This window comes from Trichosurus vulpecula, chromosome 3 (genome assembly GCF_011100635.1).
Source record: "Trichosurus vulpecula isolate mTriVul1 chromosome 3, mTriVul1.pri, whole genome shotgun sequence".
Taxonomy (NCBI): Eukaryota; Metazoa; Chordata; class Mammalia; order Diprotodontia; family Phalangeridae; genus Trichosurus; species Trichosurus vulpecula.
The window spans coordinates 410,007,340-410,034,582 of NC_050575.1; the positions used below are offsets into that span (position 1 = coordinate 410,007,340).

General features: G+C 49.0%; 1 protein-coding gene across 1 annotated transcript in view; it reads right to left on the reverse strand.

The window, feature by feature from the left end:
- Positions 1-3,142: 3,142 nt before the first annotated feature.
- UBXN2A (UBX domain protein 2A) overlaps positions 3,143-27,243 on the reverse strand; it is a 28,937-nt gene continuing 4,836 nt past the window's right edge. Inside the window, exons 2-7 of the mRNA XM_036752088.1 lie at positions 13,386-13,440; positions 12,090-12,225; positions 10,963-11,069; positions 8,935-9,072; positions 8,426-8,584; positions 3,143-5,225 (exon numbers count right to left, since the gene is read on the reverse strand). Of these exons, the coding sequence (XP_036607983.1) occupies positions 5,033-5,225; positions 8,426-8,584; positions 8,935-9,072; positions 10,963-11,069; positions 12,090-12,225; positions 13,386-13,426 (774 nt within the window). The 5' untranslated portion in view covers positions 13,427-13,440 and the 3' untranslated portion in view covers positions 3,143-5,032. The remainder of the gene's footprint in view (positions 5,226-8,425; positions 8,585-8,934; positions 9,073-10,962; positions 11,070-12,089; positions 12,226-13,385; positions 13,441-27,243) is intronic.

Here is a 27,243-nt window from a genome sequence, read left to right on the forward strand (position 1 = left end):
CTGGACAAGCGAAGCGAAAAGGCTTTCAACTGAAAAAGAATGAATTAAAAAAAAAATGTATGCAGTGCTTAGACCGCGCTAGGCACTGGAAATACCAACCCCAACTCAAGGCAGTCCTAGCCCTCTGGGAGAGAGCATTCTACCCGGCAGAAAGCGCACCTGCGGTGGGGGCGGAAGGGGAACACTGTCCTTACTCCTCGACACTCTGCGACCCAGTCCTGTTTCCCAATTCGGAGCGTTTTCTCCGGCTGTCCCCTATGACTGGGAAGCTGCCCCTCCTCATTTTCACCTCCTAGATTTTCTGGCGTCTTTTTTTTTTTAAAGGTCAAATCCAGCCTCCGACACCGATTAACTGGTTGTGAGGATCAGATGAAATCCTATTTGTAAAAACACCTAGCACAGTGCCTGGCACATAGTAGGTGCCATATGCATGCCTTGTCTCTTTTTCCTTCCCTTAAGTCTCAAGTAAATCCCAACCTCCAGGAATCCTTTCCTGATTGAGGTAGCCAGGTGGTTATAGGTAAGGAAGACCTGAGTTGAACCTCAGACACTTACTAGTTGGGTGACCCTGGGCAAGTCATTTATCCTGTCTGCCTCAGTTTCCTTAATTGGAAAATGGGTAATACCACCTACCTCCCAGGGTTGCTGTGAGAGTCAAATGAGATCAGATCTGTAGCTTTAGCACACCCTGGTGTGAAAACTCTTGCACTTTCCCTCAGCTGATTGTCTCCGATTTATCCTGATTTTATCTTGTTTTTATGTTGTCTCCAATTTATCCTGATTTTATCTTGTTTTTATGTTGTCTCCTCCGTTAGGCTGGGAGCTCCTTGAGGGCAGGGACTGCCATTTGATTTTCTTTATATCCCTATCACCTGGCATACAGTGTCTGGCAGTAGGTGCTTAGACTTGACATGGATGGTGAGTGGGGCCCTGGGTAGGTAGATGGTCATGTTGGGACTTAACAGAGAATTGTAAAGCCAGCACAAGTCTGCCTTGGAATGTGGCAGCCAAAACCCAAAGGGGATCCTGGCCTGCATTAGGAGGGGCAGAGTTGGGTGCCCTGGTCAGGCCACACAGGCTGTACCAGCTTCAGTTCTAGGTGCTTCATTTTGGGGAGGAGATGGTTGAGCTGGAGAATGCCCAGAAGACTGTCATGGAGAGGCACCATATCCTGGGGGTAGATGCTGGCATGCTGGCCTTGGAGTCTGAGAGCTAAATCCTGCCTCTGATACACAGTTGTGTGGCTAGGGGCAAGTCACTTAACCTTATGGGTCTCAGTTAACCACTGTTAAAAAAAAAAGGATGATAATTATACCTGTGTTTCCTTCCCAGGGTTGTTATGGGGAGGTTAGAATGTCACCATTATTCTAAGCCCCTAGCAAATGGCAAATATTTGTTGTTGTCAAATCAGATACATATACCTCAAAGGGAAGGGTGAGGTTTCATCAGGGAAGGGTAAAATGGGAGGGAGTGGCAGGGAAGCCCGAAGGCCTGAGATATGCGCCCCCTTCTGTTTGATCCCAAAGGGCAGAGACCAGGAACAATGGGGGGAAGGTCCTAGGGTGGAAGGGGTGCTGAGCTGCCCCTTTTTTTGGGGGGGAGCTTCAGGCAGAGGTGGAGTGATCCCATTAGGTAGTCATTGGAGCTATGAAGAGGATCCTGCTCCCTCTGAGTGACATTTGTTTCATGGGGATGGAGACCCTGCCAGGCTCAGGAGAGCTCAGTTTGGAAGGCATTTATTTCTTAGGCACCCAATTCATGCTGCCTGAACCCAAGGACGGTCAGAGATGTTGGGGACACCAGCCTGCACTCTTCTCTCCCAAGCATTCTGAACCAGTGGCCCTTCCTCTTGGATACCATGTCACTGCCCTTTCAGCTGCTTGGGAATTCCAGACTCTTTGGGGACACCACTGTGCTTCTCCATGGTGGGGCTGCTTTTGGAAGGCTTGGCAGGGATGAGTCTTCCCTGCTCGGTGATCTGGAAGGAGGTTCCATGCCTAAGGATGACCCATAGCCCTAGTGATTCACACAAATAGCAAACCATCCTGAGTTCAAATCGCAACCCAGACAAACTGGAGCAGCCACACCCTCAGTTTCCTCCCCTGTAACATGGGGATGATGATGTCTGGAATCCCTACCTCTGAGGGATATGAGGGCTAATTTCCAGACAGTTAAGATTTAACTCACTATGTGAATATTAGCCATGATGGCACTTAAAGGCTGGCCAAGTGGTTTCCTTAGTTCTAGAATTTTCCCAGGAATCAAAGTCAAGCTCCAGACTTTGTTCTCATTCTCCCCTCCCCCAAATGGGGACATTTGACCTTTTCTAACACCTATAATGCTCTCCTGTTTTCCACAATCTTTCAGGTGCAGGTTACTAATGGAGCTAAGCCTGACTCATTCTTTCTGTGCTCAAGGATGTCCTTCCCCTGGGCCAGGACCCAGGAATTGATCCAAAGCAACTCTCTCCTGGCTTCTTGGGCATCAGATCTCCCTTAGTCATTCTTTTCCATCTTTTACTGTCTCCTTCCCAGAGAAAATAAGAACCCAACAAAATTGAGCAGTCACCATCATTCTATCCACCTTTCTCCCAACATTGATAAAAAAAAATTCCCTTTGTTTTTGTTTTGGTCCTCAGCTTCCTTTGGCTCCCCTCACCCCCACCCCCACAGCAGCTTATCCAGAGTCATTGCATTTTTGATACTATTTTTATAGGACCTGCCCTCCCCATGGTCATTTTCGGGCTCCACTGGACATTTCTTTTTAAAATCTAAGGTGGTTGGTGAGTTCTCTGTATGCCCACATCCATCCCAGTACACAGATCACCCTTTTCCCTCTTCATTAGAACTATTCTTCCCCTTTGGGTCTTTACAACTCCATTCTTGGTATCTCTTCTCCCTCCTGAGTTTACTCCCCTGTAGCATTACTCCAAGAGGCCCTACCTAGCCTTTCCCTGAACCCTCTGAAATGTGCCCTCCCCAAATCCGGATCACCCGTAGGACTGTGCCTGGCTGTCCTCCTGGTCTCTCTCAGTCTCAGAAGGGGAGCAGTTGGTTTTCCCCAGGTTTCACCATGTCCTCCCCAAGAGCCAGCTAGACCTGGGATCCAGGTCCTTTTTCTGTTCCAGTGTTGATGGAGGCACTTTACGTTTTTTCTAAGTTTATTTAAAACACCGAGTTGCCACACTGAATGAATTGCCAAGGACAGAGGGAAGCTGTGGCTGCGTATGTCACTGTATTCTCAGAAACACACACACAGATTGTTTCAAATGAATTTTTTACAAACCATTTCATACTTAAGGGAACGATCCCTCCCCCTTCGCAATGAATTGTCATCCTAAATAAGGCACTGAAGTCAGCTCCTCACCACTTGCCATCAGACTGGTGGCAGCGCTGATACACGACAGGGTCTTGTTGATTGGTCTATTGGGTGTGAAGGATGAAGCCACTGCACCCCTGGCACAGGGTCTAGGGACCAGCCTGCCACATGTCCACTGGGCTGCTGTCAGCCGCTGCTGCGGAGTCCTGCCGCAGGCGCGGGGGAAGCTCTATCTACTCTTAACAGTCGGAAGTCAGGATAATTCCTCACAATTACCCTTCAGAAAAGCTTTCCAAGCCTGCCACTTTGTAACTCTCGGGACAGAGATGGGTAATTCTTATCACTGAAAGACTCTGAAATGATGCATATTAGGAGCAGTCTCCACAGTTCCCAAAAGGTCGATTCCTACCCAACAGGCAGGGCAACCTTCCTCTTGAGAGTCTGGTGAGACCCATGTGGGTGCCTCTTCCTCCTGCTCACCCCCATGCATCCTACCAATGCCAGGAAGGGACAGAAGATGCTGGGCAGGGAGAGGGGTGGGGGCACAACTGTTTGGGGCTGTGTATCTGGTGGAAATGGTGGTCCTCCAATGAAGTGGCCTCCACATTTCTGAGGAAAGCAAACATCAGCAGAGGCTACTGCACCTCCCTCCTTGTTTGGTGGCTGGGCATCACTGCCATTTCCAGTTGCTTTGCCTTCTAAGTAGTGGCTATCCTAAAACGTTGGGAACAATGTGCTGTTCCCCTGATGGCTTCCAGGAGGTGGTGGTGGTGGTGGAGGTGGGAGGATGCCCCATTTGTCCCCCGGGCCCCATCACCCTCCAAAAATCCAATGGAGGGGCGGCCATACTGCATGTAACCTACAGGATTTCCTTTCCCCAGGTCTGGTGGTTTATTTGCAGCATTTCCCTGGGATCCAAATATGAGTATTAACCACAGACGTGCAGAAGACCAGGACACAGCCTGCATAGGTGGGATGCTTGGATTTGGATTTGCCCTCCGATTACATGGAGGCTGAGATGTGGGGCTCCCTACACACAAGGAAGGGGCCCCTCACCCCAGACCTATTCATCTGTGCTTAACTCCTGCTTCTCACTCTGATTTAATCACTCTCATTCAGTGTCACCACACAAAGAACACAACAAGAACCTCAGGGCACTGGGCAGCTGTATCACTTAGAACTCCAGACAGAAGCAGGCAGAGGGACAGGTCCCAACAACCCCTGCAATGAGGTACCAGAGGGAGGAGACCCCTCGTGAGCCAGGGGACAGCTCGTCAGCCAGATACCACAGGGAGCTTTGGTCAGCCCTGGCATCTAGCAGAGGAAGAGGCCCGAGGAGAAAAGAGGATGAAGCATCTACAATTTCTGAAACATGTCATTTGTAGAATAAACCAGATCTAAGATACACATTGTCCACAGCAACATCCCGCTGCTCCTGAGGACGCCAGAGCAGCTGCCACCTAGCTCCCAGCCTGCAGTCTTGGGGAGGAAAAGGCTGACTTGCCAACAAGCCCAGAAAGCAGCTGGTTCATGCTGCCTGCATTTCCTTTGAAGGAGGCAGTAACATCTGCCCGAAACGTCAGTGCAGGAGAAGGGCCCAACCACTGGGCAGTGCTCATGGTCTGGGTTTACTGCTCTGTCTCTCACTCACTGCCCCCCACCCCCAAGCCCTTCCTCTAGGGGGCCACACAGGGTAGGCTGTCCAGTGTCAGGGCTAAGACAGGCCTTGGAGAGTAGCCTGCCTGGTCTGGCATCTCTGGATGACCACAGCATTCTGCAGGTTTGCCTCCTCCAGCGTGAGGGTGTCATCCAGCAGCTTAAGGGCGGGAAGAGCAGTGACCAGGGTGAAGGGCCTATTCCTCTGGGAACCTTCGTATTTCCTGATGAAGTCTCGGACATGGCTCACCCTGGGGAGTGAGGACTTAGAATTAACAAGTGCTCAGAAGACCTGTCCGCTCCCAGCACCATGTCACATCAGGTCCCATCCTTTCCCCCACCAGGTTTCCCTTCTGCGATGGCCCAGGTCCAGGGCCCAGCTAGGGCATGCTCAGGTTCCCTCTTTCCCCTCCTCAAACCTTCTCTGCATCTTCCCCCTCTGGAGGACAAAGGATCTCCCTTCCTCCTCATCCCTTACCCTTGGAATCCTGGTCTGCCTTCAAGGCTCAATTCAGGCACTACCTGCTCCACAAAATCTGTCCTGATGCCCCCACCCCCACCCCATTCTTAGAGCTTCTCCTTCCCACTTGTATTCACTCCACTGCATCCAAGTTATCCCCCTTCCTTAATAGAATGTAAGCTCCCCCAGGGCAGGGAAGGTTTCATTTTGGTCTCTGTCCTACAATACTAGCACAGCTCCTTGCACATAGTAGGCACTTAGTAAATGTGGAATTGAGTTGAAACTGTATCCCTACTCTGGGCTTAAAAATGTTTGTGTTCTGAATTTAATAAACACCCCCAAATAAGAGCATCTCTGTTTGCACAGGAGGAGCAGAAATAGAGAATTGTGCCTGAAATCATGAAACTTCATCATGGCTTCCCAAAAAGGCCAAAGTCAAATCCAACACCTCCTTTCCAAAGCTGCTTGCCTGTTTCTTTCTGAATCCTTCTCTGTTCTTTGTGCATTAGTCAGTATTCCTGGCTGCCTTCTTCATTGGTTTCCTTTCCTTTGTTTTCTTTCACTTCTTTCACTCTCCTCCCAAAAAAAAAGAAAACCAGACCAGACCAAACTTCTTTGTAACTGACAGGTGTAGCCAGATAAGGCAAACCCATCATGGACCTGTTTTCCCCTGGCCCTCCTCCCTTTACATGTGGCCTTCTCCTTTTCTGTTCCCCCTCTCCCCACCTTTACCAATCTGATAGGTATGAGGTGGGATGTCAGAGGCAGGGAGGTGGTGCAGCGGATGCAGGCCTCAGACACTGACCAGCTGGGTGCCTCTGGGCACGCCACTTCAATTCTGCCTACCTCAGTTTTCTCATCTGTAAACTGGGGATGTTGTGAGGGTCAAATGAAAAGTTGTGAAGTGTGTGCGAACCTTAAAGCGCTAAATAAAAGTGATTATTGCGATGAGGATGATGATGATTGGCATCACTGAGCGTTTCTCTTATCCCCGGTGATCTAGAGCACTGTTTCATACGGCTGTTGACAGCCTGGGTCTCTCCCTTTGAATGCTGCCTGTTTGTTGCCTTTGGCCACTTTTGCTTTGAATCACGAGGCTCCTTATGGACCCTTGATGTCACACCTTTCCTCTAGACATTTTGCAAAGATCTCCTGAGCCAGTTTCCCTGATTTCATGTGCTGTGGTTTTGTTTGTGTGGTTTGTTTGTCCACCTTCTCTCTGGTGGCCCTCTCTACTCCTGCTTTGGTCAAGGATTCCTGTCCACAGTGGCAAAGTGTGTGTCCTCCTTCCCTTCTGCTCCAGCCTTCAGACAGTGTGAGCACTCCTCTGGGCCAGGCAGCTGTCTGGAGCTGACTGAGGTGGATGGTGGGAGATTCTATTCTAGCCCCAAATCTGCTGACTGGTCTTTCCTGTGGGCTGGGTGGCAGTGTGTGTCTTTTCTCCGTGAGCTGGGGATCACACGGGTCCCCAACTATGCAATGGGATTAATACGCTTCTGAACGATGTGCATCAAAAAGTTTGTCCCATAGATCCATGTTCCTATCTTTGAACCAATGGCTACTACCTTGTAGTTTGAGATTGCACCCTGCTAGGCCCCTTTCCTTCCTGCTTTTTTCTTCTTTTCTCTTGAAGTTCTTGACCAGGTAATTTCTGCAGGGATATTATTGCAGTTTTTTCTATTTCTAGAAAGTAATATTTTGGTTGTTTGATTGGTGTGGCACTGAATAAGCACATCAGTTTAGGTCCCGTCATTTTTACTGTTGGAATAGTCCAACCATGAACCAACATGGTCTCCAATTATTCAGGTTGGTCTTTATTGCTATAACTAGATAGTGTCTTCAACTTGTATTATATGCTTCTTGTATATGTCTTGGGAGGTGGACTCCTACATATTTTACATACTTTCTAGTTTTCTGAATGGATTTCTCTTTCTATCTCTTCTTCTTGGGTTCAGGCTTATTTTATATCATATTTCTTTGCTGAAATTGTTTTAGTTGCTTTTATAGTTTGCTACAGCTAGCATGAAATAAAAATGGAAAAAAAGTGTAGTGGTAATAGCCACTTTACCTCTGGTCTTACTGGAAAGGTGTCTATTGTTTCTCTATCACTGTTAATGCTGGCTTGTGGTTTTAGACACAGATGACTGATCCACTTAAAGGAATATCTTCTTCCTAGAGAAGAATGCTGAGTGTTGTCTACCCATTCCTCAATTCTCAACTGGCCTGGTGTTAGGTATAGATGACCTATCATATTAAGGAAAAGTCTTTTTGCTGTTACAGAAGGATGCATGGCATTTGTCAAAAGCTTTGTATCTAATGATATCATGTGATTTTAATTTTATTAATTTGGTTAATTATGTTTATAGGGTCTCAAAAGAGGGCAGATGAAGCTGAGATGATTGTTATGGAAACAACAGAATGTTGGTTCATTTTCTTGACTCTAGCACAGTGGTGGTGGGGCCTCTCCTGAGCATGGCTTTCTTTCCTCAGAACATTGAATGCATGCATGAGGGGGGATGAAGCCCTGTTGGTGCAGTGTGAATACATCACATGAGGAGGGGATGGATCCTGGGGGATGTGTGATACATCATGTGAAGGGTGATGGAGTCCTGGTGGGGGTGTGAACACATCACGTGAGGGGGGATGGAGCCCTGGTGTGTGTGTGTGTGTGTGTGTGTGTGTGTGATGGAACCTGGGGGGAGGGGTAGGTGCGAATACACCATGGGGGGGTGGTGGAGCCCTGGTGGCACGGTGTGAATACACCATGTGAGGGTGGGATGGAGCCCAAGGTTGTGTGTGGGGTGTCACACTCCGAATTCTGGTGAGAAGCGGAGACCTCATAGAGCAGCAGCTTCCTGGTCACCTCAGCCACTGTGTGAAGGGCTCTGCTCTTTTTTTTAAGCTGGTAAATTCTCTCTCACACTGAGCTAAATAAATGAGTGTCCAGAGCCCTATGCCCTGTCCCGCCCTGCTCTGTTCCAGAAGACACACCTGTGAGACAAGTTGAATCTCTGCACAAGCCTCTTCCCATCAGCTAGCCAGATCTGGATGCTGGTGATGGGTTCCAAGGGGTTCAGGGGGACGGAGATGAGAGCCTTTGGGCTCCCAGAATCCCCGCTGCTGACCTTGGAAACTATTCTTGGGGTAGCACTATGGGAGAAAAGGAAACGTGGTGAGCCCCAGAACTCTGTGTGCGGTGCCCTAGGGTGGGGGCTGCAGGAACATCTACCATCCTGCCCTCTGCAGTATGTGGGACCAATGGAGAGCGAGCAGCCTTGGCACTGTGCAGGGGCTGCAGAGGCAAGCACCCTACCTACACGCAACGACCCTACCTGCAATGGCACAAAGCCAGTCAGTGATTTCTCTCTTGGGCACACAGCATGGCTGTCTGGGGAGGGCAATATACACATCGGTTTAAAGTTTAACAAAGAACCAGCCGGTCACCCTCAGCAGAGTTATCCCGGGGTGTGATTTGAGCCAGGACTGACACCCCTGTTTACCTGCCCAGGCGGTGGCCCAGCCCAGAGAAGGGCTGGAAGGCGGGCTTCTTGGACATGTACACCTCCTTCTTCTTATCCTCCACCTTCACGTCCACCTCCTCCTTGTCAAACATCCCTTGCAGCTCTGAAGGCAGCTCCCTTGGGAAAAACAAAACCCAGGAAAATGCCAAGAGTTAAAACCAGGCCTGTCAGCACAGCCTGGGCCTGCTCTTGGGGCCCTGAGTGGGGGGCTCTGTGCCCTAACAGTACTCCCTCAGGAGGAGGTGCCAGGGCTGGGCTTTCAGTGAAACGAGAGACTCAATGGGGTGCAGTACAGTGGGGGGGGGGAGGTCAGGTGGGCCAAGGAACCAGAACACTAGGGAGGGTACTAGGGAGAAGCCTGGGAGCAGAGGTGTGAACCTAGCTCAAGGGGATGTGAGGAGGGGAGTGTGGGATGGGGTCACTGAGCACTGGAGAGACTGGAGGCAGGGAGCCCTGGAAAGGGGGAGAGGAATGAGGGTCTGTACCAGGTAGAGAAAGGGCTCTGGGCAAAGGGGAACTCCCTGCCCTGCAGCCTCCAGGACAGAGCACACAAGGCTCTACTCAGCCTTCGGAGCCCTTCACCACCTGTCTTCTCCTCTCTTGCCTGTCTCCTTACACTTCACCCTCATCCAGTGACCCTGGCCTCCTGACTGCCTGATAGAATGTGCGCTTGGCTTGCTTTTTATCCTACCCAAAACCCCCTCTCTGACAGGAAGCCTACCCTAGCCCCTCTCAGGAGCAGGGCCTTCTCTCAATTCACCATCTCCTGTCTAACCAGTGTAGAGGGGGCTTTGTATATATTCATTGGCATGTGTAGCCCCCATTAGACTGTAAGCTCCTGGAGGGCAGGCATTGCATCCCTAGTTCTTAGCACAGAGCCTGGCTCTGCCCATAAGGAATTCCTAATTAGGCAGCTGGTGGCAGCCCAGGGCACAGGACGCTGGCTTGGAGTCAGGATTCCAGCCTCAGGCACTTCTGAGCTGTGCAGTCACCTCGCTGTGGTCCTCATCTGTAGAATGGAGATAACAGCCCCCTCCTCACAGGTTTGTCACGAGGATCTGATGGGACGTGAGAGATGAAAAGTGCTGGGCACAGTGCCCGGCCCACAGCGGGTACCACATAGCCTTAGATGTTGTTCTTGCTACCACTGTTAAATGAGCTGATCCTCATGAGGCATGTGGAAAGCCTAGAAGCGCCATGGAAGCACTTCTGACCAACAAGGAGATGACTCAGACATGCAGGCGCCTCTCTCCCCAAGGGTGGAATGGGAGGCAGGAAAGATGGCAGGCCGGTGCCTGAGCATCATTGGATCTTTGCTCTAGAGCTGGAAAGGGCCTGAGAGTTCAACCCCTCATGGTGCAGATGAGGCAACAGGCAGGCAGCAGTTAAATGGCGTGGCCAGGGTCACATGGTCAGGGAGTGTCTCAGGCTGGATTTGAACTCAGCACTCTGTGACTCTAGACCCATCGCTGAAGGCCCTGCAGCACCCCTTGGCTGCCTCAGGAAGGAGAGAAATCCCCCTTCAGCTGGGATCCTTGGGGAGACTGAGGCTCTGGCCTCACAGCCTGACAGTGCCCCCAGCATCCAGAGGCAGGTGCCCATCACTGCCTCCCTCGATCACCAGATATGTGCAAGGCTAACCCTGTTCCTGTTTTGACTCTCCCTCTTCAGAGGACTTGGGTTCTAATCTCCCCCTGCCTGGCTGCCGGCCTAGCTGGCTCCTGTGCCCTGCAGAGACCTCTCTTGTGAAAGGCAGCTAGGACCCAGCCCATGCCCTTCTCTGGCCTCCTCGATGAAGGCTGCGCCATGGATCTTGAGGTTCCTCAGCCCCCGGAGGCCATGACATTCCCTGGGTCTGTGAACTTTGCATTCTTGGCAGGATCTCTTCCTTTCCTCTGTCCCAAGAAGGCCTCCCCTCCACCCCAAGGTCACTAATACCATTCAATGTCCCGTGACCAGCTCCCTGGACACATCCACCAAAGGGGACGGTTCATCCTGCTCTCTTACCCCTTCCTGACAGCATTCAGGAACTGCTGGCTGGCCCCGTCCTGGTAGCTGTGGAACTCGTCATTCACAGTGAATCCGTTCTTCCAGAGTGCAATGCTCACATCAGCCTGCAAAAGGCCCACAAGGGAAAGGGAGGCAGTCAGCGGGCCCCTCCTGCAGGCTGTCACTCCCCCCGCCCCAAGAATGCACCCAGAAGGAGAGCCTGAAGAACCAGCAGGATGCACCCCAGGCACCCAGGACATTCTGCTGGGGGCCTCTGGGAGGTGCCTTCAGCCTTGGCATCACTGTGATCCCTGGAAACAGAAGCACCCCCAGGACAAGGTCCTTTCCCAGGAAGCCCCAGGCACTGCCATCCCCCACGGGCCTTCGGGCCAGCTCCGGGCTCCTCCCTCAGCAACAGGAGGGAGCCCGGTGACTCAATGACCATCACCTGGGCTGGGGATGAGACCACAGGCTCACTCCCATGTGGTCCAAAGCTGGGGAACCCTTCAGCAGCAACACAGGGCCATTCACACCTGGGCCAGCTCCCCCACAACTGGCTGCTTGGAGCCCTCCAAGGATGGGGAGCCCATCCTGGCCCAAGGCAGGCCACTTCATTCAGGACCTCAAGCCTCAATGTGCCCCTTGGGGCCAGGCAGAGTGGGGTTAATCCCCCAGCCAGGGCACCTCCTCTCTCAAATACGAGGACATGGTTCTAGCATCTGAGTTTTCTCTTCTCCAGGATAAACATTCCAACCTATCCATCCTCACATGGCCTGGCTTGGCCTGACCATCGGGCTGCCCTGGATATGCTGCAGTTTCTGGGCATCATTCCTAAGTGTGGTGTCCAGAAGTGATGGGAGATGATCAGGCTGGAGGGCAAAGGGACCAAAGCTTCTCTAGCCTGGGATCCCCTGCCTCCCTCAGTGGAGGAGGCCCCCAGACCCTGCTGATGTGGCTGGGATCCCCAGCCTCTCTCAATGGAGGAGGCCCCCAGGTCCTGCTGACCAGGCCGGCCCCCCAATGTTACATCTCTCTGCCACATCTCTTCCGTCTGTTCTTATTATGCTGAATTTCTGACCCCAGATGTGAGACTGTTTCTTTCATCTCAGATCTGCCCTAAAGGCCTGGACTGATACCTGACCCACCTGTTTCCTCTCAGCTGAGGGCGAGCACTCGGGACCGACTTTCTGGGCTTCCTCCAAGAGGCTGTCAAAGAACAGCTCACAGCCCTTGGCCTGGCTGCCATGGAGGCTCTGGTCCTCAGCTCCAGGGTCACAAGCCCTAAGGGAGGAAGGAAGGAGTTGAGACTCTGGGCAGCTTGGGCTTCACAGGCCACTGCCTCCAGCCATCCGTGCCCCACCCTTCCATTCTCTGCTTAGACCCTCAGAAACCTTGGGCATGCGGTGGCCACTCAGGATCCCAGTCTTTGAGGGAGACACCTTTGAGGAGGTTCTCCCCTGGAAAGGCTTCTTTGGCCCCTTCCCAGAGTTCAGGCAGCCCCCCACCCCATCCCTGCTGACATGGAGGAAGGCCCAGGTCATCACACAAAACTCTGGCTGTGCCAAGCCCACAGACTTTTCTGTGGGGATAGAGGGCCCCTCTCTATGAGGCAGGTGGCCCCTGGCCTGTGATTTCACTGAAGAAAGGGGCTGCACAGGGGACTCTGGGACAGGTGCCGAAGGCCTTGAAGCAACTGCTTCTGGTTAGTTGTATGTGACTGTGGGGGACAGCAGATAGCTAGAATTGTGTGTAAAGGAAGAGTAAACGCACCACACCATGACCTTGATGCATAAAGCAAGGGGAGTTGGGGGTATGCTCCTCGCAGGCCCTTCGCTTCTCATGTCCTGGTCTGGAAAGGTGGGTGTGACAGCGTTGGCTGCTGTCATCATTCATTGACCAGAGATCCCCCAGATACAGCTGGTGGGGTGGTGGAGAGAGCGCTGGGCCAGGAGTTGGGAAGACCTGAGTACAATTCCAGCCTTGGACGCTTCCTAGCTGGGTGACCCTGAGCAAGTGACTTGCCTGCCTTGGTTTCCTAGGTTTGCTGTGAGGATCAAACAACGTCCCCGTAAAAAATGCTAGCACAGTGTCTGGTGCATGGTAGGGATTATACGAATAATCATTGTTTTTCCTTCCCCCTTCCCACATGAGCCCCAAAGACTCTGAAATGTTCTGTGTTACTAGTAGACTCTGAGTGAAGAGGGACCTGAGGTCACAGAATCTAAAATGGGGGAAACCGAGGCAGGGAGAAACACGCTGTCCCTCTCGCGCAGGTCCTCAAACCCCTGCCGCAGGGCCTTCTCCTTCCAGGATGCTGAAGAGCCCTTTGGACCGAGATGTTGGCGCCGCAGCAAGTCTGAAGGACACGGACCCAGCGCAGCATCTGAAGGGTGGCAGAGGGGAGACCCGAGCCCTGGACCGTCCGCGCCTTCTTCACTCACCAGTCTTCTTGGACGCTCTCCAGTTTTTCCACCTCTTTCATCCCGCTGGCCCCGGCTGCAAAGTTAAAAGACAAGCTGCAGGCCACAACAGCACCAGCATTCCCCTTCCCAACCCTGTCATTTGGGCCACAATCTATCAGACCAAAAACCATGTGGTTCATTCCCCAGAGGAGAAGTAGCCAGAGGTTCTCAAAGGAAGAACTGAAAAGTATTCACAAGCACAAATAACAAGAGAAACGCCCATCAAAACCACACCCTGCAAACTGGCAAAGACTGAGCAACCATCCATGATGGAAGAGGGGAGGGGAGATAGGCACATTGAAACATTGTTGGTGGAGTGGTGACAAGGTGCCACCATTCTGGGATTATGCAAATAAATCACATAAAATGCCAAAGACTCTGCTCCTTAGGGGTTTGTACCACTGATAAGAAATTTCCTTTATACACCAACATATTTATAGCAGCACTTTTTGTGATAGCTAAGAACGGGAAACAAGGTAGATGCTGACTGAAATGAAGAATGAGTAAACAAGTTGTGGTACATGAACACGGTGGTGCATGACTGCGCGGTCACAGGGGATGGATGTGACACGGACACAGAGAAACCCCAGGAGGACCTGTCTGAATGGATCCAGAGGGAGGTCAGCCGAGCCAAGAAAAATGATCCACACGGCGACGATGATACGACGTAAATGGAAAGATCCAAGAAGGATGCTCCAGACTTAGTGCAAGCAAGCCTGGCTTGGCCGTCCATGTACGCTCAATGCATTGATTAGTCTCACAATTTTTCTCTTTTTCTTTAAAATATTGTTTGTTTTATGGGCTGGCTCTTAGGGAGGAGGAAGGAAGGATACTAGGGGAAACGAGGAGGGTGTAAGAAAGAAACGTATCAATAAAGACACACTTTTAACAAAGTGTAACCACATTCCTCCACCCTGGGGAGGAGGAAAATGGCAGAGAAGACCAGAGAGACAGACCCTGTCAGACTCGTGGAACTGCCTCCCTCTCCTCTTTTCTTTTTTCATTTTTTTTTGCAGGGGGGAAGGCAGGGCAATTGGGGTTAAGTGACTTGCCTGAGGTCACACAGCTAGTACATGTGTCAAGTGTCTGAGGCCGCATTTGAACTCAGGTCCTCCTGACTCCAGGGCCAGTGCTGTACTCACTGCGCCACTTAGCTGCCTCTTCTTTTTTCATTTTTTGTTACAAATGACAGGCCATGGGGGATGGGAGGGATAAAATTGATAATAAAAGTGCTATGAAATAAAAGTTGTCAATAAGAATTTTAAAATGATCGAAACTCTTTTTAAAAAGGGCTGTCCCAGAACACCAGATGGCCCAGGAGCCAGCTTTCTGTGCCCATCCTCACCTTTGACCATTCCTGATTACTTTCCTATCTCACTCACAGTCAACAGCATTTATGAAGAGCCTACTATGCGTGGCCCCTCCCTGGCCATGACCCGAGCCTCTGCCCCCATCCCTTTCCAGTCATGAAAGCGGAACCCAGTCAGCTCTGCTCCGGCTCCTTTCTCCTTCCAGGCCCCCCTCTTTCCCAGGCCACTCCCATCCCTACTACAAGCTGTTTCCCCCAGTTAGAAAGTGTGAGCCTGGGCCTGTGTCTGTATCCCCAGCAAATATGAAGTGCCAGCTCGGGACAGACCTTGTGCTAAATGACAAAAAGAAATGTGAAAACAGTCCTTGCCTTCAGTTTCACCCTAACCCTAACCACCCGTTAAAGGTCTTTTTTTTTTTTAAACAAGGTTTTTGTTTTTCTTCAAGGGCATCGCTTGCTTTATTGGAGTATTTCACAGAAACACTGGTACCTCCAAAAGGCCTCACCCGCCACCTCAACAGCTGGGGGGGGGGGTACCAGGGCCCGGACTCCAGGGAGCAAAGAGGGCTCGGGAGCAGAACATGGAGGGGTCTCTCCCTCCCCCTCGCATGAGGTAAACGTATCTGATGTGGACGCGGAAGTGAGCGGGCCCAGGTCTGGGCGACCCTCAGAGCTTAGAGGAGACAGGGATAGATTAGGGACAGACAAGTCATGGCACCTTATTCATGGGATGTATAGAGAGGGGAGGAGCTCTCAGAAGCACTGCAAACCATTTACATGGGAAAGACTGCCCCAAAACACCAACAATAAGTGAAAACCAATGAGAACAACTGAGGTTTTACCTTGAACGCTTGAGCAAACAAAGATGACAAAGATGGGCCCAGTCAATACTGGAGGAGGTGGGTAGAAGGAAGGGCACATGTTGCTGTCACAGCGTAAGGTTTGCCAACATATCTTCTCTGGGATCCAGAGACACGTTGGCAAGTGTCCACATTGCTCCTCTGCCACCACATCTGCACCTGCTGCCTACAGGTGCACTGGGCACTGTTCTCATCTTGGAGCCATCCTGGGCTCTGGAAAAGGACCTTTTGCCTTATGCTGTCCCAATGAGTCATCCACACTGCTCTGGGCTGGGCCATCAGCCCCAGACATTGTTATCCACTGCTTTGTGGCTCCCCTTAATGTGTAAACCCTGCCACACACCACCCCCCTCCGCCCCAGAAGGGAAGCCTCTTGAGAGCAGGAAAGATCTTATTTACTTGTACCCCCAGAGCTTAGCACAGTGAAGATGTGCTTCAGAGAGATGGTGGAGCAGGTCAGAAAATTCCAAGCTCTCTGGATTTCCCCCATAAAGAAATAAACCAGTGCCTCAGGGTGAATGGAGAACAGGGAAAATAAGTAAGAGTAGGGGCAGCACAAGGGTCTTCCCAGGATAGAATATCTCAAGAAAAATCCCAGGACAAGGATTCCTCCTTGTGAAGAGTAAACACCTCCAGGCTAGGTCCTTGGTCAGCTTGAACAATTAGCCATAAGCTCTGGGGTCAGCTGGGTTGGGAGGCTGCCTTGGCCCCAGCCACAGGAACTTTTATCCCTGGGACAGTGAGGGGTGTTGGGCACCTGAGCTGGGGAAGATAGAAAGAAACTCTGCTGACAAGGAAGGCCTGAGGCCAGAGGCACCATCCTTCATACCCCAGGTCTAGAGATGATTACAAAAATCAAACTGCGTGTATTACCAAAAAATGCCCAGCCAAAGGAAAAAGAATGCAACTATAAAGAGTTACTATGGGAATAGAGAAGACTGGGGTTCGTCTTCAGAGGAGGATACGTCAAATGGTCACCTACCCAAAAAAATTCACAGAACAGCTTTAAAAGAATTTTGATACAATAATACAAGAAATAAATAAAATTGTCCTGAAGCATTAGAACAAGAAGGGAAAGTAGAAATAGAAAAAAATCCACCCATCACCACCTGAAAGAGATCCTATGAGGAAAACCCACAGGAATATCATAGCTAGATTCTGAAATCCCCAGCTCAAGGAGAAAATATTACAAGTGACAAGAAAAAAACAATTTAAATATGGCGGTGCCACAATTGGAATCACACAAGACCTAGCAGTGGAGACACTAAAATACCACAGGTCCTGGAACACTATATATTGAAGAGCAAAAGAACTGAGGTTCTGGACAAAAATATCAAGCCCAGCAAAGCTAAACATAGTCTTAAATGAAAAAAAATGGACATTTAACGACTTGTCAGACTTTCAGGATTTCGTTAAAAAACAAAAAATAAAAACCTGAACTTAATAGAAGATTTACATAGAAGACACACAAGAGCCAAGAGAAATATAAGGTATATATCAAAGACTAAATACAAGGGACTCAGTAAGGACACAGTGTTTACCTTTTATGTATGTAAAATGTCAAACCTATGTCTAAGATGGTTGTTAGAAATAGGATAGTTCATAGGAAAGACTGGGGTAGACCTGAGCATATGACTTTAAGAAGTTAAACTGTTTAGGAAAAGGTAAAAAGAGTAATTATCTTATATAAATGAGGTTCAACAGGAAGAACCAACACAGAGGAATTAGATGGGGGAGGGGGGCTGGCAGTTCTGGAAAGCTATTTTCATTGGGAATGGGTGTTTCCACAATCCCGCTAGCAGCTTCTGTGGGGGTGTAAGGTCCACCCACAGCCAGCACCCAGAAAGCTGCCAACAGCACAGGTTCTTCTGATCTGCCTTAATAAGGAAAGCAAGGTGAAGGGGCTGGCAAACTTACTTTAATTCAGCATACAAATATCATTCACTTAGTTCAGGGGAAAAACCAGCACCCTGAACTTCAGAGCAAAATACAAACAAATTACCAACATCAACAGACAGACCCAATACAATTCATAGTTACCAACATCTAGGTTCAGCCTGGGAGCTCAGAACAAGGGCTGGCCCAGAGTCACGTGCCACCACTGCTGCGGCAAAGAGCTCCAAGGAACAGACAGCCAACCCCTGGTTTTTATATCTTTTTCAGCGTCAGGGGTGAATCACACGTGAGTCACCCACGTGACCTAGAATCGTCACAAAGAGGCGACTTAAACCCAGTGGTCTAAAAGCCCCTGCTGTCCCAGACATGTAAACTAGGCCCTCCCTGGAGTTAGCCCCACCTTAGTTGCCAATCCACACCCACATAGGTTTTACACCTAATAGGGGTTTGGGCCTGGGGCTTAGCACTTAGTAAGGCTCAATGAAATACACTCAGTTACTCAAATGGAACAAAAGCCAAACTATTCAAGGGCACTTGTAGAACAAAGTGCTAAATAAAATGGGTTAACACAATGGGTTAAAGAGGGAACAATACATATACATCTAGAAGAATATAAAAGTCTTCTAAAGACAGAAAGAAATGAAAAGCTAAGGGGGGAGAGGATAAGGGAGGGATCTTTACAGGGGAGGGTGAGGGAATAGGTCAAAGCAGGGTATTTAGATTAGTAGGAATGGGAGGATAAGGGAGGGATCCTTGGAGGGGAGGGGGTAGGTTAAGTAACAGGTGGGCAAAGCAGCTGGTAGAAGTAAAGTAGAGGAGGCAGGAGGGATAGGAAATAAGAGATACGCACAAACATAAAATAAAGGTTGGGAGCAGAATTTGTTAGTAGAATTTGCTGCTGAAAAAGGAGCAGGGGTGGTCATCATGATCTTGAACAAAGTTAAGGCTAAAACAGATTAAATCCAAAGAGAAAAATATGGAAGCTACACTCTGTGTCAACCACACTCACCAACATTGTCTCGGACCATTTGAAACAACTAGACAGTATAAGGTGGGAATGTTACTGTGAAACGGTGAGCTGGTGGACTTGGAAAAATATGGAATGACTCAGACTTATGAAGGAAGAGGTTATCTACCCTCAGAGAAACAGAGGATAAAGAAGTATAGCATGGTCTTGCATAGATGCACGTGAATGGATATGTCTATATATGACTATGATTATAGATATCTAAGTACATACATGTGTATATAAGTGTATGTACAAATATGGATATCTTTGTGTATATATGTATATGCGTGTATGTATGTAAATATATCTGTGCTTAATTGTAGCCTTTCGGGGGTGTGAAGAAGGGGGAAAAGAACAAAGTAAAAAGTGCATAGCAGAGAGCAAAAGAAACCTTACAAGGAAGGCAAAGATGGACAGATCTCAATACAATGCATAGTATTTATTACACAGGCATGCTTGAAATGGCAATTTCTTGCTGTAAATGTTGAATCCTCTGTCACATTCCGATGTATACATGGAAATGCTTTTTTTCCCTTCTTTTCTATTATTTTGGTTTTAGTATTTAAATTTCTTTTTTCTTATTTTGTATTTAAGTTTAAAATCAAAAAATTACAAGAAAGACATACTTCATTGCTCATTTACTCACTGATTCCATATACACACCCAAATATTTATTTCAGCACTTTTTGTAGTAGGCAAGAACTAGAAAGAATGTAGGTCCATGTGCATAAAGGAATATTCCTGGGCCATTTTTTTTTTTTTACAGAGCCAGGAAGACAATAAACAAAGTAAACTAGAAGGAAAAAAATGCTGAAACTGGACCCTGGATAATCATGGCCAAGACTGGCCCTGGAGGAGGAGTGAATTAATTGTAAGAAATGGGAGGAGGAGTTTTGTTTCCACAGAACTAAAGGTGTGCTTCCCCACCCTCCCTCACCCCAGCTTTAGCAGAAACCAGGCCTCAAGGTCGGTCAGGTGAGAGGTCAGAGGCTTGTACACATGTTCATACTTTTTGAGAAGGCAGTCTAGGGAATTAGAGAGGCCAAACCCCTTGAACCAGTTCAAGCTTATCTAGGGTCTGGTCTTGGTCAAGAATCCAGGCCTACTGATTTGCATAATTTGCGTATGTTAAAGAGGGAAAGTAGGGGAAGTAAAAGAATATAGTTTAATCCTAAACTAAGACAAGGAAAATCTTATTGACTTCACTTTTGCTTCTGTATCCTTATTATCCTATTTATATAAACTGTATAACCTAGGAAAACTATGTAAAAAATAAAGATTGTAAACTAACCGTAACTCTAGCAGGAGTGGAGGGAATGGTTACCCCTGCTCCTGCAACTGTATCAGCGTATGTTGCAATGAGCACTACACCGGAGCGTAATAAAATGCCTTCCTCTGCCCACTCTGGTCTTGAGTTCTTTGGGTGAGAATGGGCAAATCACACGGATCTTCCTAAGGTTAAGTGAAGGGAGGCAATAGGCAGCAGAAGCTAGCTGGGCTTACTTCTGGATCTTGCCTTGGGGTGTCCTGTGATCCCCACTGGGAAGTTAAGAGGGCTACCATTCCTGATTCCCTTGGTCTGCACAGCCTTCTTAAGGAGACATCACTTGGGACTTCTGGCCCTGTCTCGGGAGCCTTGTGATCTTACCACTGTCACTTGGGTCCTCCTTAGGGTCTGACCCCTAGGAGGCCCTGTGATCCCCACAGATTAAGGCAGGGGCTACCACTTGGTCTTCCTCTGGGAGTCCTGTGGTCTGTACAGTCTTCCCTAGGGATTATCACAGGGTTTTTCCTCAGGACTTAGGCCCTGCCTAGGCAGTCCAGTGATCCCCAAAACCACATTTCTCACATAAGGAATAATAATGATAAAAAAAAAAAGGTTTACGGGGCACTTCACAAATATTATCTCACTACCTTGGGAGCGAGATGCTATTGTTATCCCCATCTTCCAGGTGAGAAACTGAGGCTGAAAGGTTTAATGACTTGGCTGGCATCACACAGCCAGCGAATGTCTGGGCCAGTATTTGAATTCCAGTCTTCCTGGCTCCAAGTCCAGGGCTCTAGCCACTCCCTCACCTCACTGCATTTATTCAGGGCCTACCGATGTGCCAGGCACCGGGCATACAAATACAAAAGCAGGACAAGGTCCTGCCCTCAAGGAGCTTTCATTCTTGACATCATTTCCTGCTTTCCCTCCTTTCTCCCAGTCTCTGACGAAGAGATGACCTTTCTCCCTGCAGAGATCTGATGGGCAGGTGGGTTTGTACTTACATCCCAGGCAGTCCTAGGGCAGAACTCCAACTGGGAGATGATGAACTTCCCCAAGAGAGAAGGGAGCAGGACAAAATGTCCAGGAATGCCCCATTTCCAGGGAGGAGCTGGATGGTCTATGAAGCACAGTCTAGGTTTGAACAGTGCACCTTCCTCCCCTTCTTGCATGGTGGAAGGACTCTGGGTGGGGAACACAAAACATACTGCCATATATATCTGACTTGGGGCTTAGTTTTGCTTTTTTTTTCCCCCTTTAAAAATCTTTGTTATAAGGGTTGGCTCCCTGGGAAGGGGAAGGGAGGGATATATTAAGAAATAAGGGCAAGGTGAAGACAAAAGATTAAGAAACCAAGATTAAAAAAATTAGATAAAATTGGGCTAAAAATAGCACTGCCCTCGAAGGGCTGGGGGGAGGATCAAGTGGGATAATACAATGAAAGCCTGTAGCAGGTCAGCTGCTAGAGGTGCTGGTGATGGGTGGGGGCTGGCACAGCTAAAGGAAGGAGGGGAGGTGCAGTGGGGGAGGATGGGGCTAGTGCCGAGGCCTCTGGGGACAAGGAGGAGGAGGGGCAAGAGGACAGCTGTCCCAACAAGAATATATGTAGCAGTCTAGAGGGATGAGCTCCCAGGAGAATCTCCATGGACCCCAGATCTAGTGATTGCCACACATGGGTCACTCTCTGGATGCCTGGGATACAGAAGTACCCAGAGGAGGTACAGAAAGACAACAGCAGGAACCCTCAGGACCTTATGAAATAGAACTCCAGCCTCAGGGAGGCTACCGGCTCTTATTGGCAGGGGCTCAGCCTCCCAAGGCACAAAGCTGAAGCCAGCCCCTTTCCATACCCTCCAGACCATCTCTGGCCACCACTTACTGGGAGACCTCATGCTGTCAGCAGCCACAGTGCTAAACCTTGCTGTCCATGGTGCTGATCCAGCTCACATTAAATACTGGGCAACCAGATTACAGTATTGATCCCTGAATACAAGCCACACCCTAATGCGAGTGGGAGGGAGAGGAAGAAGGGTGGGGGAGAGGGGGGAAAGAGAAGGAAAGAAGCACTGGAGCACTTTGAAAAAGAAAAAAGCCCATCTAGTTATAGACTGAAAAGTCATTCTACATAATTACAGAATTAAAGCCTTTGATGTATTTAAGAAAAAAAAACACACCAAGAATCCAATCCCAAACAATGCACAAGCTTTTCCAGTAAACATCTGAGTTTGGTAGGGGAGGGCCCCTTTGGGCCACTGCTCTGTGATTCAGATTTATTAGCTCTGTCTACCCCACTCTCTGACGCTGTGAAGTGCAAAAATGGTGACCCCAAGTGTGAGGGGCCTGGAAGAGGAGCTCTCCCTGGTCAGGCAGGGCCCCACCCATTTGGGAGAAGGAAGAAGGGCTCAGACCTCAGAACTCTGCCACTTTCATAATGCTCTTGGACGAGACCCTCCAAAAGTCAAGGCCAAAGCCCAACCTGGGCCCATGGGACAGGCTTCCCTCTCCACTCCTCAGTTAGTTAAAAGGTGATTTTATGACCTTTAGCAAGATCCTCACAAAAGCAGGAAAACCCAATTGTTTTTCAGAGCATGCACAGAGGAGGAGGAGGAGAAGAGGGAAGGGGAGAAAGGAGAGGGTGTGGAGGAGGGGGAGGGGAAGGAAGATAGAGTTTCCATCCCAGTCTGACCACTAGCCTCCTCTTAGTGCTGTGGGCAGTGTCGGAGCCTCATACAATCACTGGCATTTATTAATCCTTCTCGGGGATGGGACACAGAGCTCAGAGGAGCCCCTGCTGGGCTCAGAAGCAGTGGGGTGGCTGAGCCCACCTGCACTGCTCAGAGGAGGAAGGCTGTTCTTCACACTTGGGCCAGGATCCTGCAGAGCTGCTGCTTTTTCCCTGACCCTCCAGACCAGCCATTTCCAAGGTTTCCATGCTGGGCTAGCACCCCTCCTCCCTTTTTTGTGTGTGATCTTCTTCCATTAGAATGCAAGGTCCAGGAGGGGATGGACTGTCTTTCTTTTTGCTGCCAGTTGTATCCCTAGCCCTTGGCACTGTGCCTAGCATACAGTAAGGGCTTAACAAACTACTTCCCCGGGATAGCTCCTGGGGACCAGAGGCTCCAATGCTGCCAACAGCATTAAGAGCATCTTTATCCTCCTCCTTTGTTCTGACCCTGGAAAAGAGTTGGATTTTCTTGCTTTTGTGAAGATCTTCCTAATGTCATAAAATCAGACTTGGAAGCAGAAAAGGCCCTTAGCACCAGGTGATCCAACTCCCTCTGGATACCAGTTAGACTCTTGGCAAAGTCCTGCTCTCTGAGGCCAAGCAGAACAAAGCTAAAACCTCTTCTATGGGATGGGCTTTCTCTAGGCAAGTTAAGAAGGATCTCACCCTTCCATTAAGCCTTTCTTCCTCCAGGTTAAATCAAAATTCCCTGCTTTCCAATAATTTGTACAAGGGGGTTAGGTCTGTTTGCTCTCCTCCAAATGGACAATGTCACCTAATATAGGACATTCTGAATATTCCACTGCAGAGGTTATTGTCTCCCCTTCCACTGGCCTCCAGCTCCTAGGCCTCATAGGAAGAGGGGACCATGACACAGGCATCCATCCATCAGGGCTCAAAGGCCAGCAGAACTCATGCTCAATGACCTTGTGGGGATCTGGCTAAGCTCAGGGAGCCCCACTGCTGACAGCTGTTTTAAAGTCACACACCTTACAGGTGAGCATCTCTTCACCACCCAATAAATCTTAATGCAGTAACCACTCTGTGTTCCCAAATGTATGGTTTTTACAGGGAAAAGAAAACATAGCAGAAATGATCATCTAGGACTTGTCATTTATAGAACCACAGTTTGAGGGCTGGATCGAAGGGTGCGACCCTGACCCACATGAGAATGAATCCCTCTGCTGGAAACCCACCAAATGCCAGAGAACTTGAAATGCCACCACCAGGAGAGGCAGGAGGGTGCCATGGAAGTCTAGTGGGAGGTGGTGGGGGAGGGTAACTCCATCAGCTGTACTTGAGGGAAGTTGCTTTGGCTGCTGTGCAGAGGATAGAATGCAGAGGGGAGAACTCTGGGCCATGGAGATCAGTCCTCATCCTCCTGATGTGGCCAGGACCGAGGGGGTAAGAGCATGGAGCCTTCATCTCCTCAGGCCTCTCTCTGGGCAGCCCAGATGACCAGGGTTTCTTTGGCTGCCACATCACACCCTGGGCTTATGCTGAGCCCATAATCTTCCTTAGATCAGCAGCCCCACCCCCAAGGTCACCTTCACATTAATTCTCACTAAAATTCATCCATTAGAGTTGGTCCAGTGTTCTTCCCTGTCAAGATGATTTTGGATCCTTGTAGCCATTCTGTGTGATGACCAATGGTGTGTCCTCTGCAGCTCAGCTAAGTGTGTCATCTAGACTGTAATGTAGGTCAGTGAAAAACACTTGAAATTATCCGGGGCCATGCACAGATTCCTGGAACCCTCCATTAAAGACCTTTCATTTTTGTTGTTTTTCAGGTTTCTCAGCCATGCCCAACTCTCTGTGACCCATTTGGGGTTTTCTTGGCAGAGACCGTGGAGTGGTGTGCCATTTCCTTCTCCAGATGGTACCTTCTACAGTGGTACAGATGAAGAAACTGAGGCAAACAGGGTTAGTCCAGGGTCACATAGCTACTAAGTGTCTGAGGCTGGATTTGAACTCAGGTCTTCCTGACTGCACTGGTACCTTCCACTGCACAAAGTGATTTTCCTAAAGTGAAGGTCTGACTGTCACCCTCCTCCTCGATAAACTCCAGTGGCTTCCTATGGCCTCCAGGATCAAACCAAAATGCTCTGCTTGCCACTCAAAGCCTTTCACGACTTCCTACCGGTCTTTTTACACCGTATTCCTCACCCTGGACCCTTCAGTGTCCCTGGCCTCCTGGCCCTTCCTTGAACGGGACCCTCCATCTCTTGGCTCTGGGCATTTGCTCTGGCCGCCCCCCTCCCCCATGCCTGAAATGCTCTCCCTCCTTATCTCTGCCTGCTGGTTTCCCTGGCTCCCTTTAAGTCTCAACTAAAATCCCACCTCCTACAGGAAGCCTTTCCTGATCTCTCTTCTTCTGTTGATTATTTCTAGTTGGTTGGTTGTTGTCCTTTGTGCTCAAAGAGGAATAAAATGACATGACTCTGTTGGGGTCAAGGTACAACGTGTCTGCCTGTGGCTGATCAGACCAATATGAGCTCAGGAGGCTCTACTACAGGTCAGGCACAAATAGTCCATGTGAACATTTGGAGTGGAGATGGCTCTAAACACTTGCATCTCATATTTCTTTTGAGCTACTGTGACTCTGCTTTGCTTATACAGCACAGAGACTTCTTTAATGAGGGCACCCCATGCTGGGTGGTCTGTGCCTGTGTCTCCTCTGTCATGTAATCAATCCCAAAGTTCTTCAGAGGGACCTTGAGAATGTCTTTGCATTGCTTTTTCTGACCTCCATGTGAGTGCCTGTCTGGTGTGAATTATCCATAAAACAGTCTTTTAGGCAAACGTGTTTGGCATTCCAACAAGGTGGCCAGCCCATCAGAGTTGCACTTTTCTGCAGTAGAGTTTGAATTCTTGGCAGTTCAGCTGAGAAAGGACCTCAGTGTCTGGTATCTCATCCTGCCAGGAGATTTTCAGAATCTTCCTAAGACAATTCAAATGGAAGTGATTCAGTTTCCTGGCAAGGTACTGGTAGACTGTCCAGGCTTCACAAACATACAACAATGAGGTCAGCACAGTGGCTCTGTAGACCTTCAGTTTGGTAATCAGTCTAATACCTCTTCTCTCCCACACTTTTCTTCAGAGCCTCCCAAACATTGAGCTAGCTCTGGCAATGTGGGCATCAACATCATTATCAATGTGTAAATCCCTGGAAAAAACACTACCAAGGCAAGGGAACTTATCTACAGCATTCAAAACTTCTCTGTTTGCTGTAACCAATGTTTCCATGTATGGATGGCGTGGTGCTGGCTGATGGGGCACGTGTGTTTCTTGGCATTAATTGTTAAGCTAAAATTAGCACAAACAGCAGGGAATCAATCCATACTTTGCCGCATCTCAGCCTCAGAGGCTGCATTGAGTGCACAATCATCTGTGAACAAAAAGTCATACACCAATTTCTCCTTCCACTTTAGCATTGTCTTGTAGCCTTTTCAAGTTAAATGATTTAACATCAGTGTGGTAGCTGACCTTGATGTCATGTTCATCCTCACTGAAGGTGTCTGACAACATTGTTGAAATCATCAAGCTAAAAAGTATGGGAGCAAGCACACAGCCTTGGTTTACTCCACTGGTGACTGGGAAAGCGTGAGAGCATCATTCATCGTACAGAACACTGGCAAACATGCATGCTGATGAACTTCTCCAAGCAACCACATTTTGACACAATTTTCCAGAAGCCCTTGAGACTGACAGTATCAAAGGCCTTGGTCAGATCTACAAATGTTGTGTACAGCCCTTTCTTCTGTTCCTGGCATTTCTCCTGGAGTTTTCAGGAAGCAAACACTATATCGACTATTCCTTGGCCCTTTCTCAAGCCAACTGGCTCTCAGGTAGATGACCATCTTCCAGGTGAAGAATCAGCCTAGTTAGGACTCTGGCAAGAATCTTGCTAGCAATGACTCCCCTGTGATTGTCACAGGACAATCTATTTCCTTTACCTTTATAGAGGTGGACAATGGAGGCATCCTCGATCTCCTGGGGGTGGGGGGAGGGCAGGTAACCTCCTCTTGTAATATAACCCAGAAGATTTCAGACAACCTTTGTATGGGCAGTGGACCCTCTGCCTGGTAGATTTCAGATAGAATAGAGTCAGCACCAGGCACTTTGCCACATGAGAGATGCCTAATGGCATTCAAAACCTCTTCTTCAGTTGGAAGTTCTGCTAGAGAAGATGGACTTCAACCTGAGGTCCAGCATTGATTGATGATGGTCTATTCAGAACACCATGGAAGTGTTCAGCCCATCTGCCTGGGATCGCATCCTTATCACTAATCAATGTGGCTCTGTCAGCGCTGAGTAGTTGAGATGCCCATAAATAGCCTACAGGGCATCATAAAAGCACTTTGGATTGTTACTATCAGCATAAAACTTAATTTCATCTGCCTTCTTACTGAGCCAAGAATCCTGAATCTAAGTTTTTTTGAATACAAATATTTAGCTTAGAGAGGGAACATCTCTGTGCCACACATTGCCTTCATCACTCTCACATCCTGTCTCTCCTCCTTACACTGACATAGTCTATTAAATGCCAATGTTTGCTGCAAGGGTACATCCACAATGTTTTCTTGTGTTTAGGTAAATGGAACTCAGTGTTGGTGATGAGAAGGTCATGAGATGCACAAGTCTTCAGTAGTAAGTGACCATTACTGTTACTGTTTCCAACTCCATTCCTTCCTAGGATTCCCTGCCATGTCTGGTAGTCTGAGCCTACTGTAGCATTAAGGTCACCCAGAATTATAAGCTTATCCTCTTT